Here is a 20,945-nt window from a genome sequence, read left to right on the forward strand (position 1 = left end):
TCTTTCGTATGACATATCGAAGTTGACTACTCGATCAACAAGTCCTCTACATGTCGACTCATTTGATCCAGCAAAGCAGAGTTTTGCAGGAGAGTGTAACTCGAAGCTTTGAGGTTGCAGAAGAACGCTGCGTTCATCAAGTCAATGGATTACGAATATCACTTGCATTCAGATTAAATGTATGGTGACCAAGTCTATGATACAAAGAACATTTCATCTGTAGAATGGAGGAGATAGGCGAATCTGCTTCCAGATCGTGATCTGTAGAAATGGAAGGTCACGTTCTATGTATAGACTCCAAAATCTTCTCCTTTTCGTTCCTTCCACGTACAGCACAAGTAGAGACCCCAGGAAAAAAATAGGTAATGTGAATTAATAGGAGCGGCGTCCATTGCATCTCGGATGATTAGTGGTCGGAGATGGCGTTCCAACAAAGCCTTATATATTCATCAGGTAACAGCCACTCCTCACGAAAGAAGGGAGGAGTTCCCGATCCTTCTCTCCTCTTCTGCCTCATCTTGCTGCGGCCGTCGTCCAGCGGCGGCGTCAGATGTGTTTTACGGTGAGGCCTGAGGCAGGAGGAGGATCGAACAAGTGCGGAGATGGCAGAACGGATGAAGAATAACACGGTGGTGCATCAGCTGCTGCAAGTGTCGTCGTCGTCGTCGTCTTCGGAGAGTGAGGCGGAGGAAGAGGCGGTGGTGGAGATCGAAGAGCAAGCGCATCCGCCGGCATGGAACCCCGCAAACGGCATCAGTACTGGCCTTGCCCTCGGCATCAACAAAAGGAGGCTGCTTTCGAAGCAGTTGTCGATGAGGGAGACGAGAATGGAGGCCAAGTGGGAGAAGAGGAGGAGGCAGATACTGCAGACGAGGCGTCTGATGGAGGGAGGCGGCCGCGGAGAAGGAGGAGGAGGAGATGAGGAGGCGACCGAGGGGAGCGAGAGGCGGTTGGATGGAAGGACGAGGAGCTTGACCGACGAGGACCTCGACGAGCTCAGGGGTTCCATCGACCTTGGGTTTGGCTTCAACGAAGAGGAAGGTGGACAAGGCCTCTGCGACACTCTCCCCGCCCTCAACCTATACTTCGCCGTCAACCGCCAGCTCTCCGACCCCAAGCTTCAATCATCGCCGAGCCCGGCCTCCACCCCGACCGCCACCTCTTCGTCATCCGCTCTGGACGGCCTCCCGAGCCCGCGAAGTCCCAACGAACAGTCGCAGTCAGGAGCTTCAGATTGTTGGAAGATCTGCAATCCAGGTGCTGTAATCCTCCTCTCCTCTTTACCATTGCACGCTTAACAATTAGCGTTCACCTGTCGACGCATTACGAAATGGTCGAGATTCTTGAGCTGAAACATGCATTGATGATTCTAATAACAACTCATGGTTCTTGGCGTTGGCTGGGATGTCACGATCTTTCTGTAACAGGAGACAGTCCGCAGCACGTGAAGACAAGATTGCGGCATTGGGCACAGGCGGTGGCTTGTTCTCTGAGACAAAGCTGGTGATGGCAAACGACAGGAGAAGAGGAGTATCATCTGAGCGGATCTCACATCTTCTGTATATAACAAAGATTGGACTTCAAGAGAGGGAGGGGTCAACGAAGGTTTATTTCTTTTTTAGACACTTGAGGTCATATCGTGTTTCAGAATCCGGCAATAGTAGCAGCAGCAGCAGCAGCAAGGAGTAATTGGAGGATGGTGTAAATTAGCAAACTAATGAGGATTGATAGTTGTGTGTTTTTCGTCTTCTGATCAATCGTCTTCTACAGGCGTCGTTAGCCACCGTGATTTTTTCGAACTTTTTTGTTGTTTCTCGTGACCAATGAATGCATGTTCTTTCTCAAAGTTCAGAGGAGGGAAGGTGACGGTATTTACCAGCAAATTTTGACATGCATGCATGCATGCGAGTAAAGTCTAAATGCACATTTAAATCTCGTAATCTGAGAGTGTGCGCTCCACTTGGAACAATGAATTTAATAGGAGTCATGCATATCAGAATAAACAATGGAAACTTTCCATCCGTGTCAAACACACAAAGATAAAAGGAGGTGCTGCTACGTTGATGCATTGATCCTCTCGTTGCTGCGGCTGCGATGTGATCATTTCTTTGCTACGACAACTCCAGAAGAATGAATGGACGAGGAAGAAGCATTGCGATGGCAAGGCCATGATATCAGCACATGGACATCCTTCCATATGGTGGCGCGATCGATCGGGAGAAGAACAAGAAAAAGGATCGATGTGCTGAAACAAAGCCATGAACTCAGCATTTTGTTCAGTCAGCTCCATGGATACGCCAGCAGAGGAGCATGGTGGCGCAGCAGCGGCTTGCGATGTAGGCCCCTCGCCCGCAGCTCCTTCATGAGAGACCTTCTTCCTCCCTTGTTCGACCGTGGAACTGCGTGTCTCCCGGCCACCATGATGGACGAACACCGCAAAGAAGAAGATGATGATCTTACTGAATCTGATACATTATCAAGCCTGGGCCTTAGCAGCATATATCTGGGACGAAGTTGAATCAGGGTGCAGGATGCAAGTAGGCTCGAGCATGTAAGACCTTTCTTGACGTAGGGAAACGTGAACATGGAAAAAAGCTTCGTGCGGTTGAACTACTTGGATTCTTAGCGGAGAAGAGGAAGGTTGCCCATTAAAGTAGGTCAAGATTTGGTGGATTACGAGGATATTGAGCCTGGTGGTTGACCTCTAGGGAACTTGAAGTTGACTGTTCTCCCTCCGTGGACCTTTTTGATTTGACCCTTCATGGATTAATAGTTGTCTTCTTCTTGCTAGCCAAATGATTGATGCCCACATCTGCAATTATAAACTCAATCTCTACTAGGAAAATAGTTATTAATACCACAGAGTGTAGAACATGTCAACACAATGCCATTTCATTGGATTCGACCTGCCAACTGTTGGATTTGGATTCGCATCTCTTTGGATCTTCACAGCTCATGTACATCTTCCATAGCATCTCCTTGAGAAGAGTGGCATAAGGTGTCAAGAGTGAGCTGATCTTTCCTTAGAGGCACCACATCTAATTAATTTATACCACTAAAAACCTTGTTAATCCTAAATTAGGACTGTAACTATAGAATTATAAATTAGGTCCTTTTTTTAAAACTCGTGTTGCTGCACATATATATTTTTTAGTGATATACAGATTAAAATAATTCCCTAAATTGATATGATTAATATTTTTATATTTTATATCCTTTTAGTTAGATTTTTCCAATGGAACATGCAATGGGGAGGACATGGTTGACACCTCACTGTTGCATGGATAAACCATGCAATCAACACTATAGTTATGTGACCAATAACTCACATCAAGCATCATATGACTAACAGTGTTATCATCTCGATACAATCTCATTTATAAGAGATCTACAATATTCAAATTTAGTATAACATGATTAAATTTGGTACTGAAAAAGGTATGTAATCATCTTGGTATTAAGGTATATTATCAAACATAACTATTTTGAAACCCTGCTATAAAAGATGCATCATATTTGTTTTCTAATTCTCTAAAACTCTTAAACTCAAATTTACTAAGCACAAAATTAGACTCGACATTAGTTGAGTATATCTTTCGATGTAATTTTATAAGATTTATCGTATCTATAATCAAGTGAGTTTAGCACTTGCTGACATCTATATAAGATAAAGCAATAGATAGGATCTTAGATCGAGTTTGAATTAATATCCAATCGAATTATCAAAATATACAATAACAAACACAAATTTAAAAATTCAATTATGTGGGATAATCCAATGCCAAATAGAACATGCATTCAAAACTAAAGGAGAAGAAATAACATTTATTATTATTATTATTATTATTATTTAACAATCTGTCCTATCTCCACCCTCCTCGAATCACTATTAATTATATTCATTAGTTAATAGTTTATATTTAAACAAAATAATACAAAATATCTAAAATACTCTTGAAAATGGAATCATAACAATAGATCCTTTATAGGAATAAGTGCCAATTAATTTGTACTACATGGCAGGGCAAACATGTAGAGTATTACGATTTGGCCATCAACAATGCCGAGCCTAATCGAATTGGGTAAAATTTGACCTCGGCCTCGTTTGGACTATAAATACGTTTGGGTTCAGTTTAATCTCTTAGCCAACGAACCTTCCCACGTTCTCCTCCTCTTCAGTTCGCTCCCGCGCGGTCTCTTCGTCTCCGTTGGCCCCGTCGGTGGTAAGAACCCTAAATCGAATCCTCATTCCTCTTTTTCCTCAGCAAGTTCTCAGGCAGACACCATTCCTCCCAGCCGACGCTCTCATCTACTCGATTCGACCGATCGAACTGTGCTTTTTATGGCCGTTTTCTGCGGAATTTCGCCTTCTTGGGATTTGGTGAAGTCGTCTAATTGTATATGTTGGTGACTTGAAGATACAATAGGTGAAATGCCTAATGAGCTTTTACCACTGTAAGTTTTCTAGGAAAACAGGATTCATGTTGCCAATCTCACATAGTTGTGAGTCACAGTTGCTTGTTGTGGTGATTAAGTTATAACGAAGATGACTATTGGTTGTTGACATCATCTTGATTGTTCAAATATCGAATTGGAATGATCTTAAGCTATGGAGAAAAATTTAGAAACCAAGGTCTTAATTTAATAGGTTCTATCGTATAAACGCAAACAGAGGTTTTGAAGGTATAGTTAATATAAATGGTTTAGTAGTTTTAATAGTAAAAAAATTCGGTATCTTAGATGTATGATTCAATAGGAAACAGAGATTGATATCAATCACAGAGTTAAACCGAGATAGTTAAAATGGAAGAAGTCAGATGCAATGATGTATGATTGTCATGGGCCTCTTAAATTTGAAAAGAACACATCTGGTAGATGAAAGGCCTGATATACTTTTATTTTTCAGAATGTAAGGCCAATTAGGATACATATTCAAAAAGTTAATTTTACTAAGATGAGGGTAGTTGACGGACATGTGGATTTACTAGAAAAGATATACTAATATTTATATTCGTTAAACACTAGAGGAAGTTCTAGTTGAGGATGAAATGAGTGAAAATTATTTTTGAGAAAGTCATTATGCAGCACTTGCAATGGTTAATGGTTATTATGAAAATGAGGAAGTCTCTCGTTTTCACCGTCTCTCAGGTAGATTTTGGTAAGCATTATTGAGCCTTGGCTAACATCATATCTCAGGCAGTTTTTGGGATTGTTTTTGGATTCATTCAAATAGGAATTGAATCACTTCTTGAGTCATGTAAACCATTGAATTTTGAATGCATATTTCCTACTTCTTGGTGATTATATTTTGGTAATCAGAGAACCTTGATGCTAAGCTTTCATGGTCCAGCCATTGTTAAATGTAAATTTATTAGATATAAACTCCCACAAACAGAATTTGATGCTGGCAACATTCAACTTTATCATTTACTCATTCTGAACACATTAGAATTCATGTTTAGAAACTTGAATAACTTGCAGATAATACCAACAAGTACCTTGACATCTGTATGAAAGCTTGTATCTCCTTAGTCTTACCTCTCAATGCGACATGTGATTGGAATTTATGCGAGAACTGATGTGCTTTCTTCTGCACCTAGCTTCATATGTGTTTTGTGATGATGACCGGTAACTGTATCTTGGTCCTTCGTCAATTCCCTCACAGATCATCTCTCCTGTTTTATCTCTGCAGCAGATTATACCCTTCACCTGGTCATCATATGCCTCACAAACAGTTTCTTCTACCTGTGCTGGTGAGCGAAGATGATATCTTGGTCTTTCATTGTATCCCTCACAAATTCTTTTTCCATTTTCTGAAGATAAATGGTGACTATGTCTTGATCCTTCATCATATCCCTCACAAATTATTTCTCCTCTTTCATCTCTGTAGCATATTATACCCCTCACTTGATCTTCGTAGACCTGACAACAGTAATAGCTAGAATAGCAAGCTGATATCTATGACATGATTTCAGGCTTCAGAGCCTGAGAGTAAAAGATCCAAAGGACAGCGTATTTGAAATTTTCAGATGACAATGTTATTACTACAGCTATAAGAGAGATCATACCTTGTGGTTGATCCTGAAGAAATTGCTTAAAGAAACTGATGTTTGGGGTGATATTTGGCTGTTGTAGATCAGGGAAGCTCTCACCATGGTCTTTCTTGTCTGGTCTCTTGGAAGGATAGCGTTTGGATGAAAATATCTGATTGCCATGGTGGTTGTTGAATCTCTTCTCTTTCCAATCTTTATAGGTGTGGTGCTGTTGAGGAATAAGGATTAGAAAATGCTAGAGGTTCCCTGAAGGCAAGGTAAGTTTCTATTTAGATGAATGGCTTGCTTGATTGGCCATCTTTGTGAAAACATAATGTCAAATCTTGTCTGTGGTTGGAGAAACAAAGGAAGTGCAGGCAGCATATAGGATAATGATTTGCTTGTTTTTATGTTCTTTTAATAGGTAAAATTCTTTTTAATCATAAATTATACTTGGAAAGTTACAGTACTCATCCAATAATTGATGAGAGACCAATTTGATTAATAAGTCATATAATCGTTCAATTTAGACTTCTTCTTAATGGTCTTCTGAGAGTTAACTATGTAGTTTTGATGAAGTTTGTGATCCAACCTGTTCTGACATCTTTTGTTTCTTTAATGTGAAAACTTATGGTTGATTGAGAGGTCTATTTCTTCACCTATTAGTTATCATTATCTTAACTCTATCATATTCCAAATCCCTCTAGGTCTTATCTTCTTGTCTAAGTATTAACTAAAATAAAACATTTAAGTTCAATGCCTTTGTTTGTAGCCAAGAAATTTCTGCATACTAAATCTACAAAAGTATCCATCTTTTTTTTAATACAAAAACTTATCTATGTTTCTTGTGATGCATTTGTGATTTAAACCTAAATCCATTTTCTGATAACTTATGCCACCTGTGACAGTTGTACGACATTGGAAGAAATTTGTGCTGTTAACTATTGCAGCACAATTTGTGGGGCTCCACAAGGTCTTTGAGATGAAGGCTGTGATTGATCAAAGACAAAGATCCAGCATGAAGCTACCAGGTTTATTTGAAGGTACTCCTGGTAGTGTTTTCTATGTGCTAATCTTATCCATGACCTAAGAATTCAGGCTGGCAGCAGCAGCTTGGCATATTCCATAGTGGGCATTTGTATCAAATCCCTATGCTGATATGCGAAGTCAATGAATTGAATCTGCATCATTGCCTCTTATTTTGATAGGTTTTAAGTTAGCAATGCAATTGATTTACTTAATGATGTAATTAGAATTACAATACAGCTTTGCTGAGCATCATTAAAAGAGACAAATTTCTACTATATCCAAGGGAGGAAACAAACTAATTCCAGCATAGCCTAGACATATGAACAGGAAAGTAAAACATCAAGATTTTTTTGTTGCTGTCTCGGAATCTTCAAGTATAATCTTGATGGAGGAAACTTGATTAATTGATGGTTTTACCTATTATATATATGATATCTATATATCAAATACTTAATTTAATTTAATTTTTGATAATGGGCTATTTGTTTTTGTAAACTTGACCCAAAACTAAGGATTGATGAGGATACAAACAAAGGGAAAATGAATAATCTACCAACATATTAGCAAAATTAAGAAATTTTTTCTTTTTTTTTTCTCTCTCTCTCAATAAAACCCATGAATGAGTATGCATTTCCAAGCCATCTCAATGGTCTAACAAGATAGGCATGAAGGCCCAACACTATACACACACAGCCATCTCCATCAGCCTCTGCTTGAAAACCACATCTCCCATTAGCCCACTTGCAGTAGAAGTTGCAGACCCCAGTAGGCATCAGGGAGGACAAATTGTGGCATTATGATCTTTTTTTCTTGGTAAGATCAAGATCTAACATTCAAATCTTAAGGGATGGAAATTGTTCTGGCTGGTAGCCTTTTTCCTGGTGTAGTATGCAAGCTTGGCATAGACTGCAGCAATCCCAGTGTCAGAAAGGATGAGCTTTAGCTGAATCAGGCCATTGCATCAACTAAATGCTGCAAAATTCTTCATGAACATCACCAGCAATGGTGAATGATTGTTTAGCGTTCATTCACAACACTGGTAAGTAGTTCTTGTTCTTTGACAAAAGTCCTTGCAGCATCAGAAGTTTACAGAAGCTAGAAGATGAAGAGTCAAAAGCATAGTTTGAGATCAACTTCGGTAGATCTTTTATATGTGGTGGTTACGGTTCAACTAAATGCTGCAATGTTGTTCACGAACAACATCAGCAAGATAGTGAAGGATCGTTTAGCGTTCATAGAAACTAGAAGATAGAGAACCAAAGCATAACTTGAGATCGACTCCAGTAGCAAGAGTAGACTCTCGATCTGTAAAGGTGTCGATGTTCATTTCCCGTGGTTAAAGCTGAGGAATCGGGCACGGAGCTCAGCCACGTCGAGGTCGCCAAACCGGTTCTCTGGCATCCAGTTCCCCGTCTTCGGGTCCCTCATCCAAAAGACCTTCTCCCTCGTCGCTGCGCCCTGCTCCCCGGCCACCACAGCAGCTCTCGCAACCTCTTCATCCGCTGCCGGTGCACGCGAGGCCTCCGCTGCAACTACGGCGTACGACCGCCGGCTGTCAAATACAAAGAAGAAGAAGAAGAAGAAGTATTAGGGTTGTTGGGTTTGATCATTGGAGGAGTGGGAGTGCAAACTGAAGCTCACCTGAGGCGAAGGATGGTGGTCATGGGAAGTCGAGACATGGCGACGGTGGTGTTGAGGGTTGAGGTGGTGGTGGTGGTGGTGAGGGAACTCGAGGGGTGGTGGGTGTTTATATGGAGACGAGGGAAGTCGATCGGTTGGCGGCTTTTGTTTGATGTGCATGTCGGGTGGAAGGAATAAGCTTTTCCCAGGTGACTCACGCAGCTCTTCTATCCAAGCTTGATTCCCTTCTCCTCCTTTTGTTTTTGTGTTTTGGGGAGGAAACACACTCGATTCTTTCTCACATCCTTTGAACATATCCATGGCTTTCCTTTTGGTTTTACCATATGATGTTACAGCCATTTGAATCGTTTGAATCTACAACACAGCCATACATTTTCTATTCTCACGAAAACAAGAGGACCCGACGATGACTACTCTATTCCAAGTCGTCCAGAGTCAAAAAGTTTGAAGAATCCGGAGGTTCGTTCTTCCACCACATTACAATTAGCCAAAAAGAGTCGTATGACAGAAATGATGGCTTGCAGCTACTAATGGCCGTTGACCATTGTGAACAATGGATTGTGCATCAGTTTGGAGCTGAAATCTCCTCCATCTTGTTTGTGCTTCAGCAGTCTCGAGTGCTTCCAAAAGATTGCTAAAGCTTCCACCATGGATGGGTTGTGAATTTGGTAGTCACAGCAGCCAGCTGCCATCAAAGTGTTGTTAGCAGGTGGAAAGAAGACGAAGCCAAATACCTTAAAAAGACAGGTGAGGAATTCTGAGAATTCATGGCCTTAGTCTCCTCAGGCGGTGAATATGGATGGTTCCATGGTTTCGTTCTTAAGGGCTAAAGCCCTAAACATTAAGGTACAACAAGGACTGTCAGGTCTCATTACTATTGAGTCAAAGAGGCCGAAAAGAAGAATAGGAAACGAGGCTGAGGATTTCATCATTTAGAATACCCTTCGCATTCATCCAGCCATGAGCCTGAATGCCAAGTTCTGTTTTGACGTAAGAGTCCAGAATGAAAGAGATGAGGGGCAACAAAGGAGTCTTCAAATAGATGACGGACGCTACAGCTTTCAATTGAATGTTTGAGGATGTGTGCAAAGAGATCAAGCATTAGGAGACGGGTCCAACAAAGTTCCCATAAGAAATGTTTTAGCCATGCCCACTTCTTTTCCTTAGATTCAACCACTAACTTACTAGTAGAGAGGAAAATAGTTGGAATATCATATCCATAAATCATTACTGAAAGTTCAGAAGACCAGAGATACGAGAACAAGATGCCATCTCTCCCCCAATTATTATTATTATAGGGAGTTTATCCGATGGTCCATATATTTTCTCATCGCTGATCATTTTTCTAAATCAAGATTTATAAAAGAGTTAATATTCCACCTAGATCCAGAAAAATTGATGGAATGATAATCAACCTAGGGGTGGAGATTCCAATATATTTGACTCTTAAAGTAAGATATGAACCCATAAAGTGTCAAACTTTGTTAAGGATTGAAAGAATATATTTCACAAAAATAGCAAATAGATCTTTTAACTGTAAGAAGGTCTCTCAACTGGAGACCCCCATAATTCTTGGGTTTGGTGATAATGTCGTAGCTATTCATCCTAGATTATGGTAAGATGTTGACTTTTAAGAAAACATAATCTCCTTAAAAGAATATTATTTTCTTCTACAAAATGAAACATAAGGCAGAAGAAATTTTCAACCATATTTATTATGTGACGCCTAGTAGAAATATTTTAGATCTTAGGAAAGAGAGATTTGAAGATATCAAAGTGCACAAAAATGTATCGAGGAACTTCCCATATAAGCTAATTTGCTAGTCTTTCTAAGCAAAAAAGACTTATTACTATCAAGTTTCATTATGAGATTTGTTTGACATTAGATTTGGAAGAGCTGCCCCTGAAGTATAGGATCAACTTGTCCATCTCCTACTCGCTTCGACTTTTTGAAAAAAATTGCCTAGGATGTAAGTATAGAGGGAACTACCATAAATAGGACGAGACTACATTGAAACTTTATGAGAGTAGAAAATAGACATAGAAAGAGAAAATGAGAGATGAGAGGGCAAAATAGAGTTTTTAAGGGGGAGGAGAAGCGTTAGCTACCATAGCTTCTCTTTCAAAAAAAAAAATATTATTTTTAAAAAATATTTTATGTGTAAACCGATAGTGTTATATTGCAAAAGTCATGTCATTGTTCAATAGATTAGAAGATATAATTTTTGAACTAAAATATTTATTGTTTTTTAAGAATTAGAAAGAAGATTGTAAGTTTTCAAGCCTTTATATATATGAATTATAATAAGCTAATCCTGAATAATTTTCTAGACTATCAAATGAAATGGAGATCTGCTGCAAGGATTCCTCATTGTAGCCTTATTTGTTTTGTGAGGATATCCAAGTGGGCTAGCATCAAACAGCTTGACCCAGAGAGACTTCTCCTCAACTTGCAAGAATGTGATTCACATGTTTCTTAATCATACCCCTTCACAAAGATCTCTAGCCACTTTGGCCAAAGATGAGCATCTTTAGTTTTTCATGTGAAAAGCAGAATTAGACATGGAAGGATATATGAATAACTTCCCCTGTGCTTTCCTCCAAATGTTTTCTGGTTGATGTGGCTCTCTTTTGGACTCTAAACTTGCATCTTATCTGCTTTACATATTATCTAAAGGTGTGCACATCTGCATTCTATAAGCATCAACAACAATTTCTTGAGAGAGAGAGAGAGAGAGAGAGAGAGAGAGAGAGAGAGAATCTAGTTCTGATGGTTGTAACTGGTTTTCTTCTAACTGGACTGAGCTGGTCCAAGCTGAAAGTTGGCAGAAGGAATAGAATTGGCTGGTGAGGAACAAGATAAGACAGAGACTAGGTTTTATTCCCTGCATATCTTTAATAGAAATCGTGGGAAGACTTGTTTCAGACTTCTCAATACTTTTCCACAGCTGATCTCATCTTCCACAAACTGGAGGTGTTTGCTGCTGTAATCCTCCTCATCTCCAAATAGATAATACAGTAGTACTTTTTGATACTGAGTTGCAAAGCTGCATATGTTATGGATGCATACAAGCATCATTTGTTTTCCTGGGGATGTCATTCCACCTAAAATATTGATCAAGAATGTGGTTCTAATACTTCAAACTTAGTTCCTTCTTTTTCTTTTATGTTCTTCCCCCTTTTGTGCATTGATTGGTTTTGTCTGTGGCATCTTCTTTGTCACTGTTAGGTGGATGTATGCATATGAGATAATGCATCTGTTTGATTGGCATAAAAGATGGAATTTATACCTTAAATGTTAGTTATTGTTCTACAAAATCTCAACTTTAGCTACATTGATGTGCTTCTAAATCATTTAAAATGGAAGGGCCACTTCCTGGAAGAGAAAAATATTAGTTATTGTTTTAGGTACAACCAAATTCACAGGATGCTGACACACTTTACTCCTCCCTCTTTTATTATATCTTCAGTGAACTGATGATTCTCTTGTTATTTGTCAGTCTCTCATTGATAAATTAACATCCAACTCACTGCAGGATGAAATTATCCTTTGGAAACAAAAAAAAAAAAAACTTTGTGTTGTAAACATGTTAGTAAAATGATGGTAAATCAATTGCTTTCATTCCATTATTAATTGAAATTTCTTTGTGAGTTTGTAGTTGGGAATAATTTGGGCTTCATATCTGGGTTCTACAGATCAAGCCTAATCCAGCCAGGATTCACTAGGTTTAGCTGATCTGAATGGATGAACTGAATATTTTCAGCAGCTGCAAGTAACACAAATTCATTAAAATGTAGGATGCCGAAGGATCTCAAACCTTAAACAGGTGATGGAGATCTCAAACCTCAAACATTACATTATTAATTTATTATTGTGAAATGATACATTGAGATCTAGTAGATGATAGAGAACCATTTAGGTTTACAGAGGATTTTAGAGGAGTTTATTTTAGGAAAAAAATTAACAAAAAAGTCATTAATTAGTTGACCTAAAGACTTTAAGAATTGTATGAAAAAATAAATTTTTTTGATAATATATTTAGGTACGTTAGAAGTCACATTTTGAGTTTCTAAACGTATATAAGTTCCGTAGGAGGTTAAATCATTATACTAAGGTGGTTGAAACACTTTAGATTTTTTTAATTAAAAAAATATACTCTCGTCTCTAATCTTACTCGACTAATGATAATTATCAGAAAATCCTAAAGAAACATTCACTTTTTATTGTCATTTTATTTAGGATATCATAAGTCGCCAAACTTCTCTTTACAAACAAGAAAATTCTATCAACTATTCAATCTAGTATAAAGAACTCCATAATTATGGGAGCTCAAAATAATGGCAAGTTTGGCTTTAGCAGTTATTCGACTGCGAAGGCTGCTAATAAATCTGGAAATGAGATATTCTTGCACAAAGCATAGTGATAAGCCATGTAAATGATTCGACAACCTGACTCAAATCCTACAGGGAGACGAGAACAACTTGGTGCGGCTGCAACACATGAGTCCATCGGAGAGAGAAACAGCTCCACTTCTCATTTGTCCCACTGCTGACACTGATGGGCAGAAGGGTGTGACAAAGAGGAAGAAGACTCCAAACTCCATGCACAATCTATTGCTGTTCTCGTCTGAGGCACAGTGTGTTCCGCACTTTATGCTCTGATGTATCATTCAGATTTCTTCATGAGTTGGTAGCAGTAAAGAGACTTCCTTTAGCTTATCTTCTTATCCATGGGAAAAATGACGCAGCTGATACGTCAGCATCATGCTTGTTAGTCTCATCTTGGATCATCCATACGATCTAATGAGGTCACGTGGTTGATGAGCCAACCCTAAGCGATCGACTTATCGATATCGCTTGGAAGATACATCAGTCTCACATGAACGATCAACAAGCTCCACATTGTCATTACGATTGAACTTCATACCCCCGTTAGTACACGGGTTGCACAATGATTGAACGTAACGATCCAAAGTGTCCACTATAAAAGAGAAACCTAAATATATCTTAAGATACTAAAAAAACTCAAATGACTTGATTATTGACTTAAGCTTCGAAGGTATATCATTGACGGTACCCTCAATATAATTTTGTAGGATTTGAGTATCGCTTTGAAAGGAGTTGACCAATTTGAAAAAATTGGATCCGAATCAAATCTGATAGTAACACTATCCTTTGTATGAATTTTTTTTTGCTTCTTTCTTAACCCTGCAAATTTCTATGCAATGCAAATGAAAATTTCTATCTAGTTTACATGTATGCATCTTTAATTCTTCAAGCACAGAATATTCTATAACCCTTTAATTTGGGTTGGATCTTTTAATACATAGCTTAAGTCTTTCACCTATCATTATTATATTCATCACTTGTGGACAAGATTTTGCTATTGAATGAAATCTAGCAAGCAATGCAAAACCAACCCACACAAATATACATCATTATATCTAAATAGTACCTGTCACGTGGCTCATGAGGCACATAATGGCAAGCAATTAGCAGCCTTATTCTAATCTTGCATCCATGGCTACGAAAGGCACAACAAAGCTATGTAGAGGTCTATTGTGACATGTGAAAGAGGTGATGAATTCTTTTGTGGACATAAAGTGGTCACAAATATCCACCATAGCTTCCACTTGCAACCCTCATCTCATGCTCGGAGACTTGTGCTTCCCCACCTTCTTCCTCTCAAGATGCTCTCAGGAGATGACAGCAGCTTCCATCTTAGCAACAGAGGACTCAGGTACATGAAACAGCAGCCATCGGAGGGCATTGAAGGCCTTCGCATTCTCATACATCACAAGGAGCAAGGAGCCAATGTTGTGGTGAAAGCTAAGATGATGATGATGATGATGCCGACGACGACAACATGCAATCTGAACTCTCAGGCTTACCATCTTCCAAAGGGTTTGCCATGGTTGGCCTTACTGAAGAAATGCTGCTTGTGCAGGAGGGAGCTGAGCCCTGCCAATGATGTTTACATGTACAGGTTCTCTCTCTCTCTCTCTCTCTCTCTCTCTCTCTCTCTCTGTGTGAGTATGTATGTATGTATGTATGTATGTATGTATGCATGTATTATTTAATGAAACCTTTGAATCTATCAAAGTGTTCTTTGTGATTGGTATGAGATCATACTGCAGGGGAGACAAGGGATTTTGCAGTGAAGAATGCCGGTCTCGCCAAATTCTACTAGATGAACGGAGAGAGTTCGAAGCGGCAACAAGGGAGAGATTGAAGCTACCTCGTGCCGGCAATGAGATTGGCGAATCAGATCGAAGCAGGAGGATACCGACACTGGTTTAAAGAATTCTTCTATTGAGCTAGAAAGTTTGAAGAAGATGTTATGAATCCAATAATCCGTTTTTTTTTTTTCTCCTTTTTTTTTTTTGGTTAAAGGAGAAGATGTAACATTTTATTTTAGCGTTGTGTGTATGTATATATATATAAATAAATAAAATGTATTTATTTAATGATACAGAAATAGTCTGCATCAGATGCAGATTTATCTTTGTTCATTTTTCTTGCTTACATCTTTGAACAACAGTGTGCGAGGCAAATGGTTGTACGTATAATAACAGTGAGAAATGAGAAGGATGCCTGAGGATTCGCAAAAGTAGAGAAGGTTGTCGATTCGATGCTACCATGCTGCAATTAGAAGCCACAATGAGGGCACTCATATATATTATAGTTGGATGACGCTCCTCGATAAAAGAGAGACAGATATATATATATATATATATATATATATATATATATATATATATATATATATATATATATATATATATGTATTCCAAAAAAGTATTGATCCCTATCAAGCAGAGTTAGTACGGGGGAGTACTACAGGTCATGCAATGATCTACGTGACTCGAACATCCCAGTATAATATATAAAATAAAAAAATGTTAAAAGAATATTATTTTTCAGTTAGATTTATTATAAAATAATAAAAAATAATTATTATTTTATTTAAAATTTTTTATTTTTCATTTCGTGTCGTGATTAATCAATCAGAGCATCGAAAAAAAAAAGTTAGATCGGGAGCCCAAAGTTAAATTGATCCAAACATCACCATGATTGATTAAGGAGTGTGATGATGATAGGGGAAGTTTCTCTCTTCGGCCACATCCAATATTGGAAAGTTTTTTATTATTTTATTTTCCACCCTATTATTACTCTTTGAACTGAGCGGATCGATATTGGACCGAGCCGAGTCCATCGATCATGTGTCATTTAGTAACAGTCTGTCCTTTTTGGTCATTTCATGTTTCAACGAACGAATGAAAGAAAACAATATAGCTGCACTGAGTCCCCTTGGAAGCTTGGGGTTGCAGGATTTGTGCTTAGAATAATTTATATGGATATAACAAAACTTGTTACTGAATCTGAATGAATTGTAAAGGTTTTAAGAAAAAAAGGAACCCTAATAGTTGGTGAAGTTTTCACACTCCTTTTTTTTGTTGGAGTGGATGTAAGTTTACACCTTCAGAGAGGACAATTCATGTGTCCACTGACTTGCCCCATTTGCCAAATATTCCCAAGTCGATCACATTTGGATGGCGAATTAACATCCTATTTTTGCTCTCTAGTTTGTAATAGGATTTTGAAGGTAAAATATTCTCATTTTCCTTTTGAAGCAAAAACTGGACTGAGTCATCTAAGGTCAGAACCGGGCTAGTTACTGCACAGACATACAACTGTCCCAGGAGCTGCATGCTGCCATCCCACATAATGCTACACATAACAGTGTTGGTTCTTACAGTTAGTGTTAGCAACTATGATTACCCAGCATATGTAAACAAAGACAAACAGCATCATCATTACGTCACACTCAACAGAGGCAGCCATCAGATTTAGGGAGGGACTCACCATCCTCTGCCAATCAAATATAGCAGATGTTGTGCAGCTCTTTTCAGTGGGATAGAAATCAAAACGATGAGATGGACACCCATATTTTATACCATCATGAAGTAATGATCTGCAGTGTAGCACCTGCGAATGGACAAGCACAAGATTAAATCATTGCAAATCAAGATTAAATCATGCTATTATCATTAACTGTAAATAAGTTGCCCAGTCATAACTCAAAAGAGTAGCAATATTTACATTATCATCAGCAATCTGGAGTTGAGATTTATGCCCAGTTGTGGTTGCTCTAGTGATTCAACTGAGAATTAGTGAAAATTGGTTGTGAATGCAGATTTGGTGTTGTATAACCCTGCAAGGCATTCAGATAAAATGATTAAATAACACAGCGTATAGACTTTATAGTTTGATCTTAGATGATTAAAAAAATAAAAAACATGATTGGTAATTGTAATATATAAAATATCCTTAATTGCTTTATGAAATTAACCATTGGCTACGACTTGCATGTTCCATCTAACTCAGCACTATGGAATTCAATTTTTAGTTGCTGTGGATATTACCTGACTTAACTGAGCAGCGCCATGGAGTAATTGTTGATGTGAATCAGAAGCCGGAGATTCCTGGATTTATTGGAATGTTATCATAAGTACTACTGAATATTAAATAGCCAAGACAAGTAGCAGCATTACCTCACTAAATTGAGTTATTGCACGAGATCCTAGGTGATGAACATATGAGGAGAAGGGTGCATGCATTAGAGTTGTTACAGGAGACTTAGGGTCGCCATCAAGTGTAACCCCTCCAGGGTCAGACTCTGTATCAGTCTTAGCATCCCTTCTCCACCTCTTCAAGAAATAACGTTCTGGTAGCTCTTTAATGTTTCTAACATCAAGTACTTTTAATACATGACCACAATGAACCCCAACAAATTCAAATTTTTTACAACTGCAGGCAACTGAACAATCAGTTGAATCGAGCCTAACAAAGTATTCTTTTGGATTATCACCAACAGTGATTCTATATTCTGATATTGTCCCAACCTCACCACTGCTGAATAGCATGCAATCCATGAATACCTCAAACTCTTTATGAAACATTTGAAACACTGCAGGAGTATACAATGAAGCTGCTTGCCTTAACATTTTCGAAGGAGGTATTCTTGGAACACTTTGGCTCGCATGGAAATCAGCTTGCAGTTCAGCATATCTATGGTCATCCACCACCCTCATGTAATGCTTAAAAAACGACAGCAGGTCAAGTTGTGGAGTCAGGTACTTCTTTAGCAAACTAAAGTTTTCATTTTGTAGCGTGCTTTTCATATCAGCACAAAGTGTTTCTCGGCCATATGCCAAGGCCCAATTCTCCCTATCTCCAAAATGATTTGCCAACCATTCATTGTTTCTAAGATCATACTTTTCTAGCATTGTCTGCCATGCCGGCAAGAACTCTTCCTCATCTTCATAGTCAAAGATACACCTACCAAAATCCTTTGCAAAAGTCTTTGAACCTTGGAACACATTGTTAAGATGCTTAACAGCATTTTGATAGACTTGCCACACGCAAAGACGATGACTGGTACCTGGCCAAACTGCATTTAGTGCATTGCTTATCGACATAGACTGGTCCGTCAGGATAGTTTTTGGTTGTTTTCCACGCATTGCAATCTTGAAAGTATTAAACAACCACTTGAAAGACTCTATGGTTTCATCATACAGGAGAGCTGCACCAAAAATAACTATTTGCTTGTGGTGATTGACACCTAGAAAAGGTGCAAATGGCCTACCATATCCATTCACCCTGTAAGTTGTATCTAGACAAACAACATCACCAAAGTAGTTGAAGTCAGACATAGACTTCGCATCTGCCCAGAAAATATTGGTCAATTTATCATCCTCATCAATTAGTATTGCATGAAAAAAAGATGGGTCATTAAGTTGCATGTTTTGTAGGTACTTCAGTACAGCTTCTGCATCTCCCATCTGCATAGGCTTCATACGTTTTGTGCGAAGACCCATTCTGTGATCTACAGGAAGATATCTGACACTTTGAGAACCTGCAACCTGTCTGCCTGTTTGCTGGTTAGCTGATTTTGGAGTGGTTCCAGAATCATCAGATAAATCTGCCTCGGCAGCTTGAACTTCAGTCAATACCCTTTGAGACCTTAACATGTGCATAGCTGAAGGGGGTGCAGGCTGATGGTTATGGTCTGGCACAAATTCAGTAACACGGTATGTACCACTAGGTCTAAGTTTAATGGTCAAACGTGCTGGGCAACCAATTCTAGTTTCTGGTCGTGGTTTCTTTACTTCCTTGGCTCCCTTTTTGTCTTTACGAAATCCTTCTCTTGAGCAAACAAGTGTTCTGGATCGAGTAATTTTGTCAGATGATTTATCTATCCAACCTTTCCGTACACTAAATCCTATCATCCCAGCATATCTGTTGTAGAATTCATATGCTTTGTCTTCATTTTCAAATTCCATATCGACTTCTGGCACCATTTTTGTATTTACCAAGTCCTTCATTGGAACTTCATAGTCTATAACTTTTCTCTGTTTTCCCTGCTCAACCAAACTCCCGCATTAAGGCATACAGTAAGTCAAAAATAAAAGGCAGATACAGAGAAAGCCATAAAATATTTTGACATCCAGAGTGATGACAAATATTATTTGTTTCAGATCAATCGGAATGATCTCTTAATAGCTCAAACTTGATGCACTAGTGGGTGGAAGAAAGCCCCAGGGTTTCTGGCATATTAAGAAAAATAGGTATTGAGACTCGAAAGATCTGTACAAGCTTTATATTTTGCATGAAGGAAAGATTCAATTAAATGAGTCTTAAAAATGACAATTCCAGTTAATTGCAAGTGACACATGAGAATATAACCAAAATCTATTCCACAGATTATAATCAATGAAGGAGAAGATATTGACACCCTTCAACTGAATGGACTCTATCTTGTTAAGATCACGCAACAGAATACATGCATATGAATAACTTTCTGGAGTATACATTTTCATGCATACAACATTCTCGAGTTTCTCGGATCTATGGGGCATACAGGTTACACTTTTACCACGTGAGAACCAAAGAAGTATGTGGAACACCTATTGACAAAGACTTAAAGAAGCTAAGAAGATCAAAGCATCAAGGTCTATCCTCCTAGGTGATTACATCACATTTTATTTTCACTAGCTTCTCCTATGAAAACTAGCTTTTCACCCGGCTGTTTAATTAATTAGCTCAATGAAGTGAGCTGTTCGATGCTTATGCTGGCAGTACATAGTTGCTCACCATTTACGCTACCAATACTATATGCACCCCAAAAGCGAAATTGAAATTAGTCATTAAGAACTGATGAAATAAAATCTCAATTTGTTGCCAATACACAACAAAAAAGGGGAATTCAGAACAATGAATTCATCATAGACAGCTTTGAAGCAAATCTAAACGTGTACCTTTCTCCAAGCAATTCCACATGCATTGCATAGTGTTCGTCGTCCCTCTGGGCCGCTTCGCATATGGCATGTAAGCTTTGCGCTGATTCCACAATTATGGCATCTGTAAACGTTGAAGACTGGTTAGTCACCGGTTTCAGATCATAAGATAATCTCTCTCCACAAAATTCCATGACATACAATCCAGCCATAAGGGTCTTCTTTATGCAAACCCTAAAAGAAAAGAAATTATGCACTGTAATGCCGTAATGCCGAGGTCCTCGAAGCTTAGTTCGAGGACTAGAAGGGTATAGAGGTAAGAAGTGGAAGCATGGCTCTTACCTGACTGGGCCCTCCACCAAATCCTCGCCATTGCCGGCCTGCACCTCCTGGTCCTTATCCTGCTCGATCGGCATCTGGGGATCGTCACGGCCGCTGCCGATGGAAGGACTCAGCAATCGGCACGTCTGTGGTCCATTCGGTGGCTACGACTTCGGCCTCTCGCTTTATCTCACGGCAACATCAAGAAAAGAAGGAACTCTTCTCCCAACCGAATAACGAAAGCGATAGACGGATTCGTCCGGAACGAGAAACTCCTAAGCTTGAATTAAGTCCGCAATCATCGGTAAAATCGATGTGCTACACCGGATCGAAGACTCTCTTACGGATTCAGTCAGCGAAGTACACGTGATTTACGGTTTCCACGGAACTAGGGTTTATCTCATCCCGTGGATCGGGGGCGGGGACAGGGAAGGAGAAGCAGCAAAAGGAGATCGGCTGCAAGTTCCGTTTAAGAAAACGATTTAGTCGCCCTTACGTCCGCCACGCGTCCAGTCGTATAATATGTTTTGATCTATTACTATATTTCGAAGTGTCCTTCATCTGCACCGCTCGTCCCTCTACTTCTCTCATCCGAACCGTCCATTTATATCGAGTGAAACAT

At 39.0% G+C, this 20,945-nt stretch overlaps 2 protein-coding genes and 2 long non-coding RNA genes across 5 annotated transcripts; 2 read left to right on the plus strand and 2 right to left on the minus strand.

Moving 5' to 3' along the window:
- The first annotated feature begins 614 nt into the window (after positions 1 to 614).
- On the plus strand, positions 615 to 1,507 carry LOC135614022 (uncharacterized). Its single transcript, XM_065111013.1, has 2 exons — positions 615 to 1,257; positions 1,428 to 1,507. The coding sequence occupies exons 1-2, from the start codon at positions 615 to 617 to the stop codon at positions 1,505 to 1,507; spliced, it is 723 nt and encodes a 240-aa protein (XP_064967085.1).
- Positions 1,508 to 8,183: 6,676 nt separating this feature from the next.
- On the minus strand, positions 8,184 to 8,842 carry LOC135613754 (uncharacterized). Its single transcript, XR_010487367.1, has 2 exons — positions 8,703 to 8,842; positions 8,184 to 8,613 (listed from the first exon to the last, which is right to left on the minus strand). It is a non-coding gene; the product is annotated as an uncharacterized LOC135613754 (long non-coding RNA).
- A 5,463-nt stretch (positions 8,843 to 14,305) lies between these two features.
- Positions 14,306 to 15,214, plus strand: LOC135613755 (uncharacterized). Its single transcript, XR_010487368.1, has 2 exons — positions 14,306 to 14,688; positions 14,840 to 15,214. It is a non-coding gene; the product is annotated as an uncharacterized LOC135613755 (long non-coding RNA).
- A 1,143-nt stretch (positions 15,215 to 16,357) lies between these two features.
- On the minus strand, positions 16,358 to 20,778 carry LOC103989990 (protein FAR1-RELATED SEQUENCE 5). 2 transcript variants are annotated; one of them, XM_065115079.1, is made up of 6 exons: positions 20,345 to 20,778; positions 20,024 to 20,236; positions 17,258 to 19,126; positions 17,129 to 17,188; positions 16,806 to 16,917; positions 16,358 to 16,691 (listed from the first exon to the last, which is right to left on the minus strand). In XM_065115079.1, the coding sequence occupies exons 2-5, from the start codon at positions 20,084 to 20,086 to the stop codon at positions 16,855 to 16,857; spliced, it is 2,055 nt and encodes a 684-aa protein (XP_064971151.1). In that variant the 5' UTR covers positions 20,087 to 20,236; positions 20,345 to 20,778; the 3' UTR covers positions 16,358 to 16,691; positions 16,806 to 16,854. The 2 variants fall into 2 exon arrangements, with proteins under 2 accessions (XP_064971151.1, XP_009407252.2); XM_009408977.3 differs by having other exon boundaries at positions 20,024 to 20,126; positions 20,345 to 20,777.
- Between the last annotated feature and the right edge of the window lie 167 nt (positions 20,779 to 20,945).

Source organism: Musa acuminata, chromosome BXJ2-6, assembly GCF_036884655.1.
Source record: "Musa acuminata AAA Group cultivar baxijiao chromosome BXJ2-6, Cavendish_Baxijiao_AAA, whole genome shotgun sequence".
NCBI lineage: Eukaryota > Viridiplantae > Streptophyta > Magnoliopsida > Zingiberales > Musaceae > Musa > Musa acuminata.